At 40.8% G+C, this 18,149-nt stretch overlaps 1 protein-coding gene across 1 annotated transcript in view; it reads left to right on the forward strand.

Annotated features, from left to right (window-relative positions):
• NTNG1 (netrin G1) overlaps positions 1-18,149 on the forward strand; it is a 211,848-nt gene that overhangs the window by 100,432 nt on the left and 93,267 nt on the right. The window contains exon 2 of the mRNA XM_015422564.1: positions 3,754-3,926. Coding sequence (XP_015278050.1) covers positions 3,754-3,926 — 173 coding nt within the window. The remainder of the gene's footprint in view (positions 1-3,753; positions 3,927-18,149) is intronic.

Genomic DNA, 18,149 nt, shown 5'->3' on the forward strand with positions numbered 1-18,149 from the left:
AATTAAAAAGAAAAAGGTGTTTGTTAATATTCCTTGCTAGAAATGAGCTATCATTTAAATAGCAGCCACTCAGCAAATGTCGTTTATTTAAACTGCAGAAGGAAATGCCTGCTCATCTATCCAGTTACCATTTCTATTTTCTATTATCTTCAAGCTCCTTAAATCTACCATAAGTTTGCTTTACCCAAGAGATATATGTGTGGGCTGCTGCTTGCTTCAGGTCAAATTTCCTTTAAATGGAAGTCAGGGTTGGCAGCTGTTCATTTGCACGTGCTAAAAAATATATATTCATACCCATTCCTTGTGTTGCTTTGCCTAATTACTAGTCACTCTGTGGAACAGGTGACAAATGCCCACAGAAGAGTCTTTCCAACCACCGGATGTAAAATCATTAGGAAAATAATCAACCAGGGTTGCTAAATACCTGGGCATCATTCCAGCTTTCTGTTTGAAGGCGATTTTAAGCCATTTCTGACATCTACTGGAAAGAAATAACAATGCTGTAGTGCTGATTTTCATTTAGAAGCATGTTAGAGGAAATTTTTAATGAACAATTTGATATTTGGTCCTGTCCACTTACAGGGTAACTGTGGTTACATGCACAGGTGAATTAATCTCCAAATGACCCAGGAGTGCCCAAAATTTAAATAAAATTTAAATATTGAGAAATATTAACTAACTAGGCTTTCCTTAAATTTTTTAACAACATAGGTTCCTCAAACCAATTTTTGGTGAAATTCTATTTAAGGAAATAGACTTGTGCAATAGATTTTGATTGAAGCATCCCATGGTGAAGTGATTAAGCTGATACATAGCCACATTTTGAAAATTATCAGGTGAAGTGACCTGCAGCCTTACAAGGTTGGAGTATTTTTACAACTCTTTTCTACTCTGAAAGACTGAAAGGAAAAAAATGCCTTCTGTGAACTTATTCACCTCAAAAAAAGTTGTTTGAATTGGTCCCAAATCTGGAACAAGCCACCAATATGGATAGCCAGATGTTTTAGAGAAACCATGGTTTCTCTAAAGAAATACATGTAGACATATGTGCTTTATAAATTCATTTGTGCACTGAATTCATACAAGCAATTTTTCTCCACAACAGCTGTACTAGTTTGTGCGAGCCCCAACTCACGCCGAGCTCCGCCCCTCTTCAGGAGGCCAGACTGCAACTGCAGCCCTTCTTCCTTCCTCCTCTCGAGGAGGCAACAGCGGCCCTCATGAGGCATGCCATTGGCTGCCTCATGTAGGGCCAAAATCTCCTGATAATTTTTTGCTAGTAGGACTGTTTGTTTCACAGCTGTAGCTTTAAGGTGCTTTAGAGGTTGCAGTGGTCCAGCGCCTCGTGGAGTTGGATCTGGGCCTTGGTATTTATTCCCTCACAGAAAAGGACCAGGGGGAATGCAGCAGTATTGAAGTCCCATGAAACTGCAGATTCTGTTTCGATTTGAATGTACCCATTTGTCTAGGTAGAAGAGCAGTGGCCTTCACAGATTTGGGGGTACCTGATTTCCAGGTATCTGAATCATTGCCACCCCAATTATAGGTTTCAAATGGGAGCTAGGCTGGGCATTAGTGTGTCCTTTGCCTGTAAAACAATATCATAACAAAGGATTAGCCATAAACAGTTATAGGACCTCGACCTAATCTAGGATCTAACAGCTGTATTATCAAATAGGGTTACCAACTTGTTTTTCTAGCTCTTGTGTCTTGGAGTGGTGGGAATGGCGCTTGTCTGAAACTAGAACTCCTTAATTACATTAGTAGGGCAGTAAGCCTCAAGTCACAAATCTTTACTTACAGTGACATCTGAGCACAGCCTGGATCTTCAAGTGAGAGCAGAGTTTTACCTGCTGAATTTCTACCTTTCATGCAGTGGAGCTCTATCAGAAAAACAGATGACAGCCATGCTGGAGTAAATAATTGGCCTTTGAAGCAAATTCTGTTCTCATTTAGGAGAAAATTTAATTCCTAGGAAAACAAAGGTAGTTTTGACACTACAGATATGTGGACATACACACCACGTCAGCTTCCAAGTCTTTCCCAATGAATCCTTGTAAGTTTAGTTCAGTGAGATGCTGAGATTTTTCTGTTTGTGAAGCTTTGTGTTTCTAGCTCCCACACCAGTCACAGAACTACAGTTGCCAGATTTTGTGGGGAAGAAGTTATAGTTGAGCTAGTGTCAGCAAGCTGCCATTCTGTTTTCTGTGACCTCTGTGTACATATCTTTACCCTGTTGCACCCGGTTTGTTTCTACTATCCTGCTTCTGTGCTGGAATGCATAAGATAACTACTGGTGGATGTGTGGGGGAGACGATGCTGTAATGCTTGCCTATTGCTATCTCATGAGAACTGCACCTGTGTTTTGTCTGATGTTCTGCCTGGTTCCCATGGACGGGGCGCGCAACCGTTTCATTAGCCCGCCAGCGGGAATAGTATTCATTGGATATGTGTCTGTTTGAATTTCCTTTATTATGCTCGCCCTACCTGTGTATCCCCAGTTCTAACAAAGAACGTGTTTGAGTATGTCTTCAACGCTTTGAAATAAATTTTGCTTTTCTTGAAAACGTGGATTTATTCTCGATGCTTGGGGATCCAACATGTTGTTAGAACTCCCTTTCTCCTATCGTTCCGAATCTGGCAAGATCATGAGCAGAGCTGAGGGAGACCTACCTAAAACGGAGGGGGATTCAGGATCGGTCCCACACACCTCCGCTCCTTTGGTGACTGCAGCCTCGCTGGAGGGTGCCGTGGGGGGAACGATTCCCCGCCGGCCTGCACATCTGTCTTGGCCGCCTCCGACCCCTTCGCACTGGGGTCCGCGGAAGACTCAACAGCAGGATGACTGGACTATGTACAACACTCAGGGCACCCGAGAGGTGTACTCCCGTCGAGGGAGCGGATTACGTGAAAGTCTGTTTGACAAGGGATTGTTCCCAGAGCCGGGGGCTACCTCGGAGAAGGGGAGTTCCAAGCAAGACCTCGAGGAGTGGATGTTCGAGCCATCGGGGCCCCGAGGCCACGTAGAGGATTCGGAGGGAGCCGGGGGCTTCCAAACGGAAGAAGACTATGACCCACCCCCGGACTATCAACGTCGAGAACCGATCCCTGAGGAAACCACCGGGGAACGACTGGAGGAACTGGAATACTCGGTGAGGGACTTGTTGAGGGCATTCCAGGATGTAATGGAAGCTCTGCCGGGAATGATGGACGTTAGAATGGCCAATTTCCTTGACGCACACGCCGCGCAGCAACAAGTTGTCCCTGCACCGGGAGTTCCCGCACCGCAGGTGCCTGCTCAGCCGCCGACGGGACCTCCGCTGCAAGTACCGGGAGTTCCCGCGCCGCAGGTGCCTGCCCAGCCACCGGTGTGGGGAAGAAGTTATAGTTGAGCTAGTTTATGCTAGGAGGTTTGATACAGTGAACCCACTCTAATTATAACTAGCTCTGTTGGTCTGAGCACTTTATTTTCATAATCAGACCTTAGATGTTTTCCTGTGGTTTACTTATGTTTGATTACTACACACCAAACAGCAATATCTAGTTGCCACAGTATTTATGTATGAGAGTGATTTGAAATAGCTCTGGGGAGTTTTCTTTTTTTTTAAAAAAAATGAAGTTAAAATAGCAACAATGAGAGCACAGTTTTTGTTGTCAGTGGTATGTATGTCACCATGATCTGAATACCAGTTGGAGCATAACAGCCTGAAATGAAACCTCCATGTGTGATAACACCTTTATTTTATTTTTTAGGTGCAAGTGTAACCTTCATGCCACCGGCTGCAGAGAAGAAAACAAAAAATTATTATGCGAATGTGAGCACAACACAACAGGCCCAGACTGTGGTAAATGCAAGAAGAACTATCAGGGCCGACCTTGGAGTCCTGGCTCATATCTACCCATCCCCAAGGGCACAGCAAATATCTGTGAGTGTTTCTGTGAAACTGCTCTTAATGATATACTTGGGAGGCCTATCCTCATTGGCTAAAAAGTAATGATACTAACTACAAATTAAAACAAGCCTGAGATATTATAGTATAATGAAGACCAAGGAGTACAATATAAAAAATGATGATTTTTACCCATATGCACTGTTTCAACAAACTTACGTGCCCGATATTCGTCTTCTTTTCATATTTATGTCATAAATAGCCAAGTGCAGCATATGGCATGGGCAGGGAAAGTTTCTGGTGTTTATCGCCATGAGCAAGACATTCCAGATAACTCTGGTCAGGCCTGATTCGGATATAGGCATGCACTTAAGAAGTTCTAGTGGTTTAGTTAGCTTTCCTATATCAGATCATTAATCTGCTGGCAAGACATATACCCCAACAAGTTGTGCAAACTTCACTGTAGCTGCCTCTCTTGGAAAATATATTCTTGGATGGTCTGCTCAGAAGAGTAGTGAGTCCAGTGGCACCTTTAAGACCAATATAGTTTAAGATGTAAGTGCTGAATGAGGTTAGGATATGTAGTGAGCTAAGAAACCAATATCCCTGTTAAGTCCTGAGGATTCAATTGTTCTGAGTGTTGTAATAACTTGCAACTCAGTAATTTCCCTTTCTAGTCTGTTCCTGAAATTCTTTCCAATAAATCCCCAGGACTTAACAAGGGTATTGGTTTCTTATTACACTACATATGGTAACCTCATTCAGCCCTTACATCTGTATTCTCATCAATCCCCAGAAGGGCCATAAATCCTCTTTATTTTATTTTTTTATTTGGAATAATAGATTAAAATAGTAGATTGTAATGTAATTAATAGTAGAATGTAATGTAATTTGGAATGGTAGATTGGAATGCATTTCTCTGGTCTGGGGACAGTCACCCCACTTCAAAGAAGAAGATGCTGTAAGGTTGCCTCTATGCTTGAGAGGAAATTGAAGGAGCAAAATATCAGGGTCTCAGTTAATTACTCTCAGCATTTCACAATTAAGGATACATATGCCCATCCATCTCCAATTTTGACATATTCATTTCCTTCACTATGTGTTCCCCTGGAATTAAACACAAACAAATGGTAACCATATAAACTAAGCTTGTTATTCCTGTTTGGTCCTTGAATCTATTAGACATCTTCATTATACTGTATGCCAATTTACTGCTCACCCTCTACCTATATGTATGGACTGGTAGTTTCCATTTCATTGTATCCGAAGAAGTGTGCATGCACATGGAAGTTTATATCTTGAATAAAACTTTATTGGTCTTAAAGGTGCCACCGGACTCAAACTTTGTTCTGCTGTTTCAGACCAACACAGCTACCCACCTGAATCTGTCACAAGAGTAATGAAACATTGGAACAGCAAACACACACAGGATCCCTCCTTTCCTTCCATTTTGCATGTGATTGCTTCTCTGGCAGTATACTTCTCACAGAACTATCTTGTAACTTGGCTATTAGATATATAGATGAAGACCAAGGAGTACAATATAAAAAAGGATGATTTTTACCCATATGCACTGTTTCAACAAACTTAAGTGCCCAATATTCGTCTTCTTTTCATATTTTATGTCATAAATAGCCAAGTGCAGCATATGGCATGGACAGGGAATGTTTCTGGTGCTTATGGCCATGAGCAAGACATTCCATATAACTCTGGTCAGGCCTGATTCAGATATAGGCATGCACTTAAGAAGTTCTAGTGGTCTAGTTAGCTTTCCTATAGCAGATCATTAATCTGCTGGCAAGACATATACCCCAACAAGCTTTTTGGTTCCTTTTGGATGGAAAGTTGTTACTAGAGAATCTTGCCTCCATTTTATCTTTCTATTAAAACATATGTACAGTTGTAAGGTAAAGGTTCCCTTGCTCGAAAGCCAGTCAAGTCCGACTCTAGGGTTGCAGTGCTCATCTCCGTTTCAAAGCCAAAGAGCCAGCGTTGTCCAAAGACGTTTCCGTGGTCATGTGGCCGGCATGACTAAACACCAAGACGCACGGAACACTGTTACCTTCCCACCTAAGTGGTACCTATTTATCTACTTGCAATTTCTTGCTTTTGAACTGTTAGGTTGGCAGGAGCTGGAACTAGAGACGGGAGCTCACTCCGTCATGCGGCAACTCGGGTCTTGAATTGCTGAACTACTGACCTTCCACAGCCTGCAGTTCAGCGTCTTAACCACTTGAGCCACCGCAGTACCTTTGTACAACTGTACGCACTTAAAAGGGTACGATAATACCGTCCACTGATTTTACATAAATCATTAAAGGAGAGAAAATATATGAGCTCATTAATTATTTCTTCCTGAAAGAAACAGGTTACAGGCAAGAAGTATCTTCAGAGAAAACACTGCAGATCAATCCAATTTCCCGTATGAATAGATATACAAAATTGTCTCCTGACAGTGCTCACATTCTTAGCTGACATTATTTTATATCTTCAAACATCATACAAAGTTATCTAGATCCATTTTTTCCTAAAATATATAAAACCTGTGTTAATTCATTCTTGCTACTCTTTATCATAGTTTATAAATAAACAAAATAGGAATTACAAGTGAGAGAGAGATTGGATTTATACCCCACCCTTCACTCAGCATCTCGGAGGAGCTTACAAATTCCTTTCCCTTCCCCGCCCCACAACAGACACCCTGTGAAGTAAGTGGGGCTGAGAGAGCTCTTTCAAGAACTGCACTTTCAAGGACAGCTCTGACAGAACTATGACTTGCCCAAGGTCATCCAGCAGATGCAAGTAGGGAATCAAACCTGGTTCTCCCAGATTAGAATCCACGCACTTAACCACTACACCAAACTGACTCTCATTCATGTGGCTATCGAACTCCAACCAATACACCCATCTTTGAACTACAGTTTTGCATTTAGGTAGACATTCTTACCATTCTCTGTCACTTCTCACACTTGGGATCAAAAATATATTTTATATATTGATATTATATTATTTCTAGTTTACTAACAGCCATGTTTTTCTGTTACTCCTTTGTTCTTTACCCTTCTCAAAGGATTTTCTGAACTATTTGGCATGTCTCAGTGTTTAGCTGAGAAATTAGGTCTGCTCTGATTCTGACCTACAGAAGCATCTTCGATGGTGTTATTGGTCAAGACCAGCAACTGTACCCCTAAATTTCTGGATATATCTGTGACAAGGAGAATAGACCATTACCCCTGCCTGCATTACTTTAATTATGCTACTGCCTACTCCATGGCTCTCTGAGGCAAAACTACATGAAAACATACTGTGTTACATATGTAATTTAGCTTGCACAATCTGTTTTTATCCCATCCTTCCTCCAAGGAGCTAACATTGGCATACATAGATTTTATTCTCACAACAACCCCATGAGATAGGTAGGTTAGGCTGAGCAACTGGCCCAAGTTCATCCAGTGAATTTCATTACTGTGGATGGATTTGAACCCAAGTCTCTGGTCTCTGTTCAACACACTAACTATTGCACCCTGCTATCTCATATGAGAGTGCTAATACCTTGGAGAGTACAAACCACACACTTGTCAAGCAGAGAGGTCACCACTGAGTCCTGAGACCAGTGACAGATCCATCTCCATGCTCTGGGTGAGAAAGAGAATCTCTGTATTAACTAGTTTGTGCAAAAAAAGCTGTATTTGTGCAAGAAAAGCACTCATACGCTTCCAAATAAAAGTCAGGAGAATGGCAGTATTTTGATTGTATCTGTTACGTGGTTTTTACAAAGTAAATGATTCTCCCCAGTTTTGAGCAGCAAGTTGTGCAAACTTCACTGTAGCTGCCTCTCTTGGAAAATATATTCTTGGATGGTCTGCTCAGAAGAGTAGTGAGTCCAGTGGCACCTTTAAGACCAATATAGTTTAAGATGTAAGTGCTGAATGAGGTTAGGATATGTAGTGAGCTAAGAAACCAATATCCCTGTTAAGTCCTGAGGATTCCATTGTTCTGAGTGTTGTAATAACTTTCAACTCAGTAATTTCCCTTTCTAGTCTGTTCCTGAAATTCTTTCCAATAAATCCCCAGGACTTAACAAGGGTATTGGTTTCTTATTACACTACATATGGTAACCTCATTCAGCCCTTACATCTGTATTCTCATCAATCCCCAGAAGGGCCATAAATCCTCTTTATTTTATTTTATTATTTGGAATAATAGATTAAAATACTAGATTGTAATGTAATTAATAGTAGAATGTAATGTGATTTGGAATGGTAGATTGGAATGCATTTCTCTGGTCTGGGGACAGATGAGATAACTCTATACAGCCAGTGACCCCACTTCAAAGAAGAAGATGCTGTAAGGTTGCCTCCATGCTTGAGAGGAAATTGAAGGAGCAAAATATCAGGGTTTCAGTTAATTACTCTCAATATTTCACAATTAAGGATACATATGCCCATCCATCTCCCCTGGAATTAAACACAAACAAATGGTAACCATATCAACTAAGCTTGTTATACCTGTTTGGTCCTTGAATCTATTAAACATCTTCATTATACTGTATGCCAATTTACTGCTCACCCTCTACCTATATGTATGGACTGGTAGTTTCCATTTCATTGTATCTGAAGAAGTGTGCATGCACATGGAAGTTTATATCTTGAATAAAACTTTATTGGTCTTAAAGGTGCCACCGGACTCAAACTTTGTTCTGCTGTTTCAGACCAGCACAGCTACCCACCTGAATCTATCACAAGAGTAATGAAACATTGGAAGAGCAAACACACACAGGATCCCTCCTTTCCTTCCATTTTGCATGTGATTGCTTCTCTGGTTCTCACAGAACTAGCTTGTATAGGTTACTAGGCTGGAGCATCTGAAGTTCTCTAATATGGAGTGGTGCTGAGTGGGAATCACACTCGACAAAGTCCACAGACAGTTGGACAAACCTCAGTGATTTCATTAGGCATGCTAATTGCTACGTTGGATTATGGTGAATGTTTGATGCAAAGTCAGATTTAAGTTTTATATAACTTACTGTTTGATCTACCTGTGTGGTCCTCATAGGCATATGCTTCTATATCACTCAAGAAATAATGATCTAATCCAGATCTCCAAAACATCTCTTCTACATAGGTGCTCTGATTTACGCTCAGATCTACACACACACACACATACACACACACACATACACATATAACCTTTTCCACATTAGGATGGCATCCAGAAAGGTGATGTTCTTACAGAAGACCTGGTTCCATGCATAATACTGCAATCTTCAGCAGACTTATACCTTACTAAATTCATTGACTTGGTTGTAACTCTGCTTAGGATTGCAGTCTAAGTCACCTTTACTAGATCAGAGCAGATGTTTAAACAATACATTATTTCAACCAACATTAACTACTTTGAAGTCCTTATCAATTTCAGTGGTAGAGATTTAAGTTTCCTTCTGTCATTTAAATGAATGGGTCTTATGAATGCTTAGCTTTTGGCTGAATTCTTTCTTATCCCTTTTATGCATCCAACTACTGGTATTGACAGAAACACATACAGACTGGTGACAGATGTAATACAAGGAGAAGAAAAAGAGCAAAAAAAAAACCCCTCAGGAATTCATGGAACTACTCTACCATGTATACATTAACTTGGATTCTTGCTAATTTGACTTACGTGCCTAAATCCCCCAGAGGAAAAGAAATGAACAAGCTGAGAATAAGCCATCAAACCTTTTCAGAGTAGAAGTTATTAGTTGCTTTTTTAATAAAAAGTCTGGAGTTTTGCCCCGTTCCTTCCTTCCTTCCTTCCTTCCTTCCTTCCTTCCTTCCTTCCTTCCTTCCTCTCTTTCTCCAAACCCCTCTATCTATCCATCTACCTATCTATCTTCCACCCACCCACCCTACCTTTCTAGGACCCATTGTCTTCATCCACAATGGGCTTTCCTCCCTAGTAAAATAATATTGTGCAGGCTTGCCTATAACAATAGCATGTTTGATACCAAAAGGTTGAAACAGTGTTAAAATTCCCCTGGGAGAGGCTGTGGATCAGTAGTAGAAATCCTGCTTTGCATACAGAAAATCCCAGTTTCCTATCCAGTTAGAGGATCTTAGGTAGCAGGTGTTGGGAAAGAGCTTTCTGTTCCTGAAACCTGGAGAGCAGCTGCCAGTCAGAGTGTACAGAGTTGAGTTAGATGGACCAATCATATAAGGCAAGTTCAAATGTTCAGATAGTCACATTGCAGAAAGTTGAACTGATGATGATGCCAGGTTGACTGATGATGGTTCAATAATTGATACTACCCTCAGTGGTACTGCTGTGAACTTCTGGTTACAGGCAACATCTCCAGTTGGAACACCAGGAAGCTTGTCTACAGAATGTTTTGCCTTCATTTCCTGCCTCCACAACAAAGGCTTCTGTATATTTTTGTAGAAATTTAGAAAAGTAATGCATGTTTCCTTTGTCACCATCAGTTCATGTGTGTGAGACACACCAGGTTGTATTCCGCATACCTTTCCACTCACACAAGAGCTCTTCCACAAGTGGAAACAGAAAAAAGTCATTGGAGGTAGCCTGTGAACTAAGTCAGTTTGACCACAAATTATAGCCGGAGCAAAAAGAACCGCAGGCGCGCAATCCGACGTGCCCCCGCGGCTCCCTGCTTCGGCAGCTGATCACACTGTTGCGCAGCAAACTGGCAGTAGCGTGGTTGTGCGCATGCGTGGGATGGGGAACGGCGCTGGCTGCGACAGGCTACCAGCGCTTCCCCGACCAGACACCTTCCATTGCCACACATCATCCGGAAGGTAGTGCTCTGTTGCTACTACTTTTTTGATGCGCATTTGTGGCCCAAAGGGACAGATCGGGGACAGGTGCGCGCTGCTTCCCAGATGTTGCGGTGTGATCGGGCCCATATTCTATATCATGTTTCTGCTTACACAAAACATAGTGCAAGTATATTTCAGCAGACTTCCACCTCCTCCCACAATAATGACCATCTTCAATCAAATCACACACCCAAATTGGACTATAATGATTGCATCAAATACCCTTTTGTTAGTATCTGTGTTAGTAACCTACTAAGATTGTTTCATAGTTAAAATAACATTAACTGGTTGATTAATGACTTCATTTTCCTGCCTCAAACCAGTTCTCTGTGGGTGATCCCCATCAAACAGATGTTTAAATGTCTAATAGGGATACCGAATCCTTTTCTGCCAGCCGCACTAACATTTTGCAGTGCCAACTATAATTATGTTTAACTGCTTCAGGAGACACAAATAATTTGGGTTGTTAGTTTTAAAATGTTAGCCAACTAATGGTCCAAGCATTAATACAAAAAGCTGAGCTATTTCATAGACAATGAAACAGTTCATCTTCTATCAATAAGCACTAAATGTCAAAACTGACCGTAAAAAGCTGTCATTATTTAGAAAGAAATGGATACTGAGAAGGATATTAGCTTGGTTACCATTACTAAATTATGGAATAAGAAGGGCAAGTCATTGATACAAATGATTAATATTGATACAATTAATAATTGATTCAAATAATTAAATATGTGCTTTATTTAGTTTTCAGGAATTTTTCACACATCAAACAAATTCACAACACACCAACAAGCTCTGGCATACATTAATCTCTGTAGGTGCCCCTTACAAGAGCTGCCAGGTTCCCACAGGGGTGGGGGATGCCCCAGCTGCAGCTCCTGTATCCTGCAACTGCTAAGAGTGGTTCCGGGAGACATATCTTTAAAGGGCTGTTGGACCAATGTCAGTCCAACCATAGAGTTCCCAGTAATTCCTAGAGAGTTCAAAGCCTAAAAGTAACATCATGCCATCACTGATGCCTGCCTCATCCCCTCCCCCAATCTTCTGCTGCTTCTGCCCTACCTCTTACATAGCACTTCAGCCTCACTGAGAATAAGATCACTTTGCAATTTTATGTTTTGCATTACATCATTAGCTGGCTATTTTACTGTCATGATATTGGCTGGGAGAGTTAAAAGCTAGACACGGCATGAGGACAATCAAAGCCAGTAAGTGTGATGTTTACAAATAATACCTGTTTGAGTATTTTTGCAAGCAATTGTAGGCAGTAGAGTCTTCCTTTTATCCATGTACTAGTCCTCCATCTGAACCTCAGAATTCCCCTCTTGTTTGGTACATACTATTCAAAATCCAGAAATAATCATGGACAACTCACTCTCCTCAGTTCAGCCTGAGAGCAAGAAAATGAATGTGCAACCTGATTTTTTGCTAATTTATATTTCTGTGACATAAAATACATGTACATACAAAGTTTGCTTAATAGCTCAGCAGCTAGCAAAAACACTTCATAATACACCATTGCCAGTCCATCTTACAATGTTTTCCTTGATAAGCATAATCTGGGGGTTCTTCTTTGAAGCAACATAAAGATTTCACTTGTGCTCAAGTGTGCTGCTTTTTAAATATTAGCAGATATACTTTAAAGACTGTACATACATCCAAGATCCACAGAATTAAGATTTCCTTCATAACATCTTACCCTTGCCCCAAGATCCACAGAATTAAGATTTCCTTCGTAACATCTTACCTGCATATGCAAACTTTGAGCACAGGCCAGTCACACTCAAACTCTTTTTCAAGTTCTATTGGTTTCAATGGGAGGAAATTCAGCAACTCTTTAACCCATTGACATCACTGGGATTTCAGAATGGTTGATTGGCTAGCTTAGTTTTTAGTGCTGATTGGAAGCAAATAAATAATACACAACATACTGGTTTGGCATCCTTAATATACCTAAATTGCTAACCAATATTCTCTCTTCTCTTTCCAGGTATTCCCAGTATTTCCAGCATTGGTAGTAAGTAATGAAGAGCAGACTTAGGCCAGCTTTGCTTGCTGTTCAGCCTCTGAAAATCTATTTTTCCAACATCTATTTCTGTTCTAGATAATGTATCAGCGAAATTTGCTTTATCATAACTTCTGAAATGTTAACGATCTTCCTCTTGATGCATTTGCATATCATAAAGGGCAGATGTAGTTCTGTGATTATCAAACAAGTTCCCCCACAAGGGGTATTTTTACTAGATTGTTAGAGATCCTAAAGTTAGAGAACTTTAATATAGAATTGGATCCCACAGATTTGTATGCTAGCAATGGCTTTTTCTTCCTGTGAGAAATACAGCCAGTGTTTTATAAAACATCCCATGGATCTAGACCTTTATATGAATTTCAGCCTGCATATGGAATTACCTGTGCATATATGTTTCCTTATTCAATGGAAGAATTGTACATCTGGAGCTCTTCTCCCCCAAATGAATAAACTAAGAAAGAGTTTACTGGTTAGAAAATGCATCCATCTCAGCACCCACTTCAGAGTCCCTAGGAGATTCTTTGATTGGAGTCAAAACACTTTTGTTTACAAATGTGGCACATCAAATGAACTTGAAACACTTCTTTTTAACTTCCAAATGCTGAAAAGTGAGTTCAGTCATTGAATGATACCTGAACAGACTAAAATGAAGTTGTAGCATAAAAAATGTGTCATAGGCACTTTGAGAACAGTGCTTCCTAGCACAAGCATAGATCCTGCAGACGGTATGATTCTATAGACCTAAACAGAATTCTGTTTCTTCATTTCTTCCCTTGGTTCATGTACAGTTTACCAGAACACTGAGGGATCTCTACGTACCTCTCAAATCTCTATCCAGCCTTCCACCTGTGCACAGTGCACATTACTAGAGCTCTACTACTAACATACATAGGCCCAGGGCTATTTTTGGGCAGGAACGCACAGGAACGGAGTTCCGGCTGGCTCCCGAGTTGGCCACGCCCAGCAGGAACTCATTAGCATAATAGGCCACACCCAACAGCAGAAACTCATTACGATTGGCTACATTAAGGGTGTGTAGCCTAACATGCAAAGGGTTCCTGCTACCAAAAAAGCCCTGGGTTTTGACAACAAACAAAGTAAATAGAATAAGAAGCAAAAGGTGGGTGTGGCTGGATGACCACACTTCTGGTAATGTGGGGGTGTGGCCTAATATGCTAATAAGCCACTATCTCAGGGTGTGGCCTAATAGGCTAATGAGTTTCTGCTGTTGGGTGTGGCCTATTATGCTAATGAGTTCCTGCTGGGCTTTTTCTACCAAAAAGCCCTGCATAGGCCCAAAGAGGAGCTTTCCGTGCAGATGTAGAGATGCATTCCTCTTAACACTCTCATGAACTGTGTGTGTGAACACAAAGGATAGTAGAAGAGAAAGCTTTTAGTCCTGTGGAAATCTCTATGCCTGAACCAGGAAGAATTGTTCCTTTAAACACAGAAGACGTGACCCAGCTACTCTTCAGCATTTTGATTTTAATGGGAGAGTTAAGCACATGATTAAAATGCTTAACACTGACTGAACTGTGCCCAGATTTTGTGCCATGTAGGCTCTCTATGCATATCTTAACTACCACCTAAACAATTTGCAATACCCAACATCCAGCTGAAAAGTTATACCCTAATAATTTAATAGCTGAATTGCCTCTAATAAATGAACAGTCAGGTCTGTTCAATTTTTTAATCAACTCACTCTTCTTGAGCTCATAAATAGGATTAGGGCCTGACTTGTTCAACACTAGGCAGCATGCTAGACACCATCAAAACTAGCCTTGCCACAGAAGCAAGTAGCTTATTGTATCCATTTGGAGTCTGGCTTAACTGGGTTTGGGGTTTTCTTTTGCAGACTAACATAGCAAAATGTCATCATGCAAAGTGAAATGTCTGCCAATTTTAATAGTCTCATTTCTCTGCCTTAGTGTCTCCCTTGACTTTTACTTAACTATAGATACACAGCAATATGATGCTTTTGAAGCCTTGACAATGAATTTGCATGTACTATTTGATGCAAAGTAAAAAAGAGAAATAAGCTAAATGAAAGCCAGCAGAAAAAAATATATTATTGCTCTTTTTTTACAGAAAAGAAAAAATCCATTGTCATAGCTAACAGAAATGGATAAATGGCAAAAATAGTTCTTGTGCTGCAGACTGTTGGTTTTGTCTTGCATGCAATTTGTGTGGTTGTGATGTTCACTTCACACTCCCATGCAGCCTTCTTCACTGCATCCACCATCTCTGAGCATCAGCAGATGTTGGCCTTTGGACACTTGTTAGAGAAACTCAAATAGACATTGATTAAATGAGAAGTGACCTGAAAGGATGCTTTGTTGGCCTCTTTGAATTTTGGCGCTCTTTGCAACAGCATGATTGTTATCATGTAATGGGCATTGCAAATAAATCCATGAAGTGAATAGCCCACAAATGGAATTTTATTAGCCTGTTAGTAGTCAAATGTTACCCAAAAGAACTGACTTCAGTAAAGTTTCCCCCACCTGCTCACCTGGAGGCAATGCACAAGTGCCCAGATGAGTGGTTGCATACACATACATATGTGATATATGTCTAAAACTGATACTTTAAGATGAGTGTGGAACAAGGCAACTACAAAGTGCCTTTAAATGCACCTAAAAATATGCCACTTCTTTTTTATATTTTTTGTTGCAGTAGCTGAAATACTATTGATTGGTACATTGTTCTAAAAATCTTTTCTACAATGATAGCAAACCTATTCTTAAAACAATAATGACTGTCTTGCCGTGTTTTGACCTACCGCATTTCTTCTTTTGGCTACGCTAGTGCAATATCTGTGTTCATTCCAGAAGGTTTTTCTCTCCCATGTGGGAATAAATTATTCTCAGGTGATGCATTTCATATTATTTGCTGGAAACTGAACTGGCTGCATTTGCTTCTGTATGCCTGGAGCTCTACCCACTTTAGTGGAGATAGTAAAAAAGATTATCACAAAACTGCAAGCATACAAAGGAAATCCATTGCAACAGATGTTCATGTAACGTCCATAAGACACCTATGATCAAAAGCATGCCCAAGGAAGAATAAAATACGCATATATTTGTGTGTACATATATGTATGATTCTGTATTCCCTTTGCTCTCAAAGGATCTTGTATTAAAGCAGCATATCATTAAAGCTGAAGCGCAATGCAAAAAGCGGCCGTTAAGTAAACACATCCTTTCTGATCATCTTCACAAAAACTAAACCATTAAGGTCATTGGTACCTGCTGTTGTCTAACAATTGACTTGTAGATTCTTTGATCATTTCCAGCACATTTTGATTCCAATGCTGATTGTTCTTCAACATTTTTCAGCACTGGCTTTGGGGGAAAAAAAACTGATGAGATGGTTAGCAATTAATGAGTCCCAAATCCAATTTCAGAATACTGTAAGCTTTTTATGATTAGTTATGCCTACAAAGCACTTTACTTGTACTGTATTTAAACAGTTGTGGTATAAACTGAACACTGAAGCCAAAAGCTTGTACTTTTATGGCTTCATTTAACAGTTGCTCCCCTCACAAGCTGCCATTTCAATGCCTTTATTATGTAGAAAGAGGTAGCTGAAGTCTGTACTGTTCAGTTTCAGAGTGTTGTTGGGTTGTCATACTTTTCACACTTCCCCTGTTTCAGATTCCTTGCATGTACTAAACTAGCACTGCAGGGAAATGGTTTTGCTAAGTCTGATTAACTACCTGTTTACTTACGGGAGAGTTTTTTCCACATGTGAGGGTATTGAGAAATATGGCCTCCTACCTAATTCCTCAAGAGGGACAGTCACTTCTGTTTACCCACCCCTGCAGAATATATAGACTGGTTCTCATCCTTCACATACAGCACTTTTAAAATAACCCTCCTCTTTTATAAAATGTAGCAAAGTGAAATCCACCATCATGCTTTGCAGTACACTCTGCCTCCTTGGCCAGGATCTCATTCTGGTCCTCTGCCTTCCATCTCTGTGTTATCACTGCCTGTCCCATCAGTGTAGCCAAGCTCATTGTGGTACAAGAAGGCCAGGTAGGTACATGACCACTCAGTATGCTTTAAACCTATTTTTGTAGCAATTTGCCATGTCTAATCTGCATGCTAGTACATCAAAATGCCACCAATTATGCTAACTAGTTTGTAGGAAAAATATAATTAGAGAGAAAATAGGATTGACACAATGCATAAATAGCTTTGTGGGTTATTACCACCTCCGAAGCCTAATGGTGGGTGAAGAGTAAGACTTTTGAAACAAAACACATGGCGAATTACAAAAAAGGGCAACAAATCAGCAGCCATTGAATGCATTGTGGAGCCGTGTTTTGTTTTTGTTTTCCCCCCTCCTAATTACCAGATATAGTATTTTGTATTCCCACTTGCCCAAACAGTGGAAGGTTTCAGGGCTGCTTTATAGAATTAGTTTCCTAGTCAGCATAGGATACTTGAGACTTGTGATGGTTTTGTAATATATGTGAATAAATATACAGGTTGGACAGGTGGTAAGCAAGAAGAAACACAAGAAGAGAGTACTGGCTCTAAACCAGCATCAGTCCACCAAATCAGGATCCTAAGAAGACAGGCAGAAAACTCTCAGTGCCTTGCCAGTGTCAAAACTGAATCTAGGCACAGAAAGAGAAAGCACACATAGCACCCTTTTCCACACACATTTTGCAAGCCAATTGAAGCATCAGCATTGGACAGGGAACTACCTCCCACCATGCTTAACAAAGGAGGTTTGAGAATGATTAGAACACTTGGCATCTTATTGTATGTAGACTCAAATAGTATTAAATTATTTGTGCCAAATATGATGGAACATTACTCGAAAAAGTACTGAAGAGTTTGAGTGATGATTCTGTCATTTTTAAGAAAATACTGATCATGAGACCTGATTTTTTTTTGAAGGACTTAAGATTTATCATTTTTGGCAGGTTCTGTTCCTACAAATGTGTCAGTACTTATAACTATTATAGTATAATATACAAACTAAAATATAAAGCTTGGGTCTTAAAAATATTCCAGAATACCTCAGACATATATTAGATAGTGACCCAGAGCCAACACTCTCTAATAGTATCCACAGGTCCCGTTCACACGCGGCGATTTGGGCCAGTTGCGGGCCAGTTTGGGGGCGGATCAAAGCAGCGCGATCACACCACCACATCTGGGAAGCGTTCTGCTTCCGCACCCGAACTGGCCCAAACCCGGGAAGAACCGCCGCAAAATGAACCACCTACCTCGGTGGTTCAAGTGGACGCGGCGCTTCTTCCCGGGCGTCTGATCGCCGGCGCTCCCTTGCGCCGGCTCAACCCCGGCCCGGAGCCGAACTGCGCATGCTCCGACATGCGCAGTTCGGCCGGCCCCCGGTTAGGGCTGTGTTTTCTCCCCGGCATTTGATCGCGCCAGGGAG

The sequence above is a fragment of the Gekko japonicus genome, unplaced genomic scaffold (genome assembly GCF_001447785.1).
Source record: "Gekko japonicus isolate JY-2015 unplaced genomic scaffold, Gekko_japonicus_V1.1 scaffold1485, whole genome shotgun sequence".
In the NCBI taxonomy this organism is placed as follows: Eukaryota; Metazoa; Chordata; class Lepidosauria; order Squamata; family Gekkonidae; genus Gekko; species Gekko japonicus.